A 3450-nucleotide genomic window follows, 5' to 3' on the forward strand; every position below is an offset into this window, starting at 1 on the left:
GCTCCAGGTGTTTTTGACTGGGCTGTGTCCCTTTGCTCCAGGTGTTTTTGACTGGGCTGGGTCCCTTTGCTCCAGGTGCGGACTAAGCTGAACCAGGACCAGAGCGGCCGGCTGCAGCAGCAGAGAGACAGCCTGAACAAGAGGAACCTGGAGGCGGCGGCCATGGAGCGCCGTCTGGCCGAGCTCCGCCAGCGCCTCTGGAAGAAGAAGGCCGCCCTGCAGCAGAAGGAGAACCTGCCGGTCAGTGGGGGGGGGGGACTGCAGGGAGGGGGGGAGGGGGGGTCCCTCAGAGTGGCTGCCGGTCAGTGGGGGGGGTGGGGTCCCTGAGAGGGACTGCAGGGAGGGGGGGTAGTTGTGTTTTTCACATAAATCCAAATATGTATATAATGTAATGTGTGTGTAAATGTATTTAAATGTGTATATGTCTACTGTATTTATGTATATACAGTATGTATACATAGTATATATACAGTATTTCATGTATCTATATATGTAAGCATTGTTATAATTGATTATGGTCTGATCAATACTCATTAATACTCTTACGCCCCCCCGCCCCTGCAGGTGTGTTCTGACGGAGCCCCCCCGCACCACGCCGTGGGCTCCAGAGTGGCGGCGGTCGGGCCGTACATCCAGTCGTCCCCCCCCACCCCCCCGGGGCCCCCGGTGCCGGCCCGCCAGGACGTTCTGGTGAAGCCGGCGTACCCGGACGGCACCGCCACCGCCACCCTGCCCGTGCCCGACTCGGCCCCGAAGCCCCCGCCGAGACCCGCCAAACCAGCCGCAGGTACCGAGTAGGCCCGGGTCCCGAAAACCTGGCGCCAACACGTCAACCGCTAGAAAAAAGTGTTATTATGTTATTATGAAATTATGTTACTATGAGATCGCATAATTCAACACATAATCAGCCAAAGTTCGCATATTTTCTTGTTAATCGCGTGTACGTGTCACGATTTTGTTGTTTATCGTGTTTACATGTCACGATTTTCTCGTTTACTTAATGTACATGTCACGATTTTCTCGTTTATTGCGTGTACGTGTTTATTTGACCCTCTTCGCTGTTTCAGGTTTCTCCTCCAACGTGAGCGAGCTCTCTGATTGGAGCAGCTCGTGCGGCGGCGGTTATGGCCACGCCTCCACGCTGCCGCGAGTGTCCCGCCTCGGCCGCCACGCCTCAGGTCAGTTACCGCGGGAAGGAACCAAGTACTTATACCTCAGAGGTACTTGTACTTGATTACTCCCGTGTTCAGCATCTTTCTACCTGTACTCATAGGTGTAATTTGTGGGTCTCTCTCCCTCTCTCTCTCCCTCTCTATCTCTCTCTTGTTGTTGCCGTGTCGATGAATGAATCCGATCGTTTTCTTCCTCCTGTTGTAGGAAGTAAGACCTTCTCTGGGTCTGAGGTCCCGCCCCCTGTCCCCTCACGGACCAATCACATCGCTGAGAAGCTGCTCCGGGACAATCAGGTATCAACGGGCCCTCGCACATTCGATTGGTAGAATCAGAGGAATTATTAATTTTTTTAATTATGACATATTAATAATAATAGCTAACTATGAGTGCAACTTTTATTTTGGTAATTTGGGTTATTGTAGTTTTTTTAACCCTCCTGTTGTCCTCTGGGTCATATTTGACCCATTTTTTAAAAGTTTCTAAATCGGAAATTTGGGTTTCCGTCAAGCTAACTGTTAAAAGAAAAATCGTGGATGTTTCCATACGACGCTTCTCACACGATAAATGACGGGTCAGGTTTCAACTTTCACTGGATCGGGGGTTTAGTCAATTTTATAGCATCTGGAGAAAAAACTATTAGTAAAAAAACTTTATTTTGTGTCACGATTTTCTCGTTTATTGCGTGTACGTAGCATTTGGAGAAAAAACAACCGATAAAAGAACTTGGAAAAAAGTTACAAAAATGTCGAAAAAAATGTCAAATACTTAATTTTTAATTTTTTTTTTACATAAAAAAGTGAAAAAAGACGGACTAATTTTAAGATTTTTTTTTTTAAAGGCTCAGAAAAATACCGCAAACTTTGAATTAAGTGACTAAAACATGTCCATGTCTATGTTTCCCCGCCAGGTTTCAGGTGGGGGGGGGTCCGATGCGTTGGCGCCGCCTCCGGTCCCCAGTAAGCCCAAACCCCCCCCGCCGGGCGCCTCCAGGTCCCCCTACAGCACCGGGACCTTCCCTGGGAAGGCGCGGCCGGTGGGGGGCCACCTCCGGGCTGGGGGGGTCCTCTCCAGCCACAGCCGCACCTTGCCCCTGCCCCCCAAGCAGGAGAACCCGCCGGCCGCCGCCGTGCGCCCCTACACCCCCGACTCCTCGGAGGCCCCGCCCCCCCTGCTGCAGAAGCCGCAGACGGTGGCGGCGTCCTCCATCTACTCCATGTACACCCAGCAGGGGAGGGGCCACCAGCCGGGGGGGGGCGGGGGCACGCTGCCCCGCAGCCAGCCCCCCCGAGGTACCCACGCATCCGCTTGTTTTGGAGTTTATTGTCAATTTAATTTAAATTTGTTGTCATTTTTTGTCATTTTTTGTCATTTTTTTTTGTAATTTAACCCATTTTCCAAATAATTCTGTATCACAATTTTGGGTTTCTTAAAAACAAAAATTGATGGTTCACAAGTTACATTAACTTATCAGTTCACTACTTTTGTTGTATTTGGGTGTTTTAGTCAATTATTTTTGCATTTGGAGGAAAAAATTATGAAAAGAACTTTGAAAAATGTGACAATAATGACGAAAAAACGACAAAACAAATCGAAAAGAAATCGTAAAAAATGAAAAAACAAGTGATAAAACATTGACAAATGTTAAGAAAAAAAATCCAACAGCCGCTTGTTTTGTAGTTTTTTGTCATTTTATTTTTAAAAAAATTGTCATTTTTTATCATTTGATCCATTTTCAAAAAGTTTCTGTATCAGAATTCTGAAAAAAACAAAATGGATGGTTCACTACTTATATTTAATTTGGGTGTTTTAGTCAATTTTATAGCATTTGAAGAAAAAAGGTTATAAAAGTGAGAGAAATGTAAAAGAAACAGACAAAAATTTACAAAAACATTTAAAAAAAATGTCAAAAAAAGTAGGTAGGTATCCAAACATTGGCTTGTTTTGTAGTTTTTTGTCATTAGTATTTCATTTTATTGTAATTTAAAAAAAAAAAAAATTATAATTTGATCCATTTTCAAAAGTGTCTGTAACACAAATTTGGGTTTCTTTAAAAAAAAAAAAAATGGATGGTTCACTACCTTCACTGAATTTGGGTGTTTTTTTAAATTTTATAGCATTTAAAGAAAAAAATTATGAAAAAACTTGGAAAAAAGGAAAAAAATTGTCGAAAGAATTGACAAAAAATGACAAAAAGAAGTCGGTAGTTATCCAAACATCGGCTTGTTTTGTAGTTTGTTGTAGTTTTTTGTCTCTCTCTGCCCCCCCCCCCCCCCCCCC

At 44.9% G+C, this 3450-nt stretch overlaps 1 protein-coding gene across 1 annotated transcript; it reads left to right on the forward strand.

The window, feature by feature from the left end:
- Positions 1-74: 74 nt before the first annotated feature.
- On the forward strand, positions 75-2480 carry LOC117940126 (apoptosis-stimulating of p53 protein 2-like; the record flags this gene model as incomplete). Its single annotated transcript, XM_034865507.1, has 5 exons — positions 75-240; positions 565-787; positions 1068-1178; positions 1378-1466; positions 2081-2480. Coding segments are annotated over exons 1-5 (901 nt in total), but the record flags the coding sequence as incomplete, so codon positions are not given.
- Between the last annotated feature and the right edge of the window lie 970 nt (positions 2481-3450).

Source organism: Etheostoma cragini, unplaced genomic scaffold (assembly GCF_013103735.1).
Source record: "Etheostoma cragini isolate CJK2018 unplaced genomic scaffold, CSU_Ecrag_1.0 ScbMSFa_1755, whole genome shotgun sequence".
NCBI lineage: Eukaryota > Metazoa > Chordata > Actinopteri > Perciformes > Percidae > Etheostoma > Etheostoma cragini.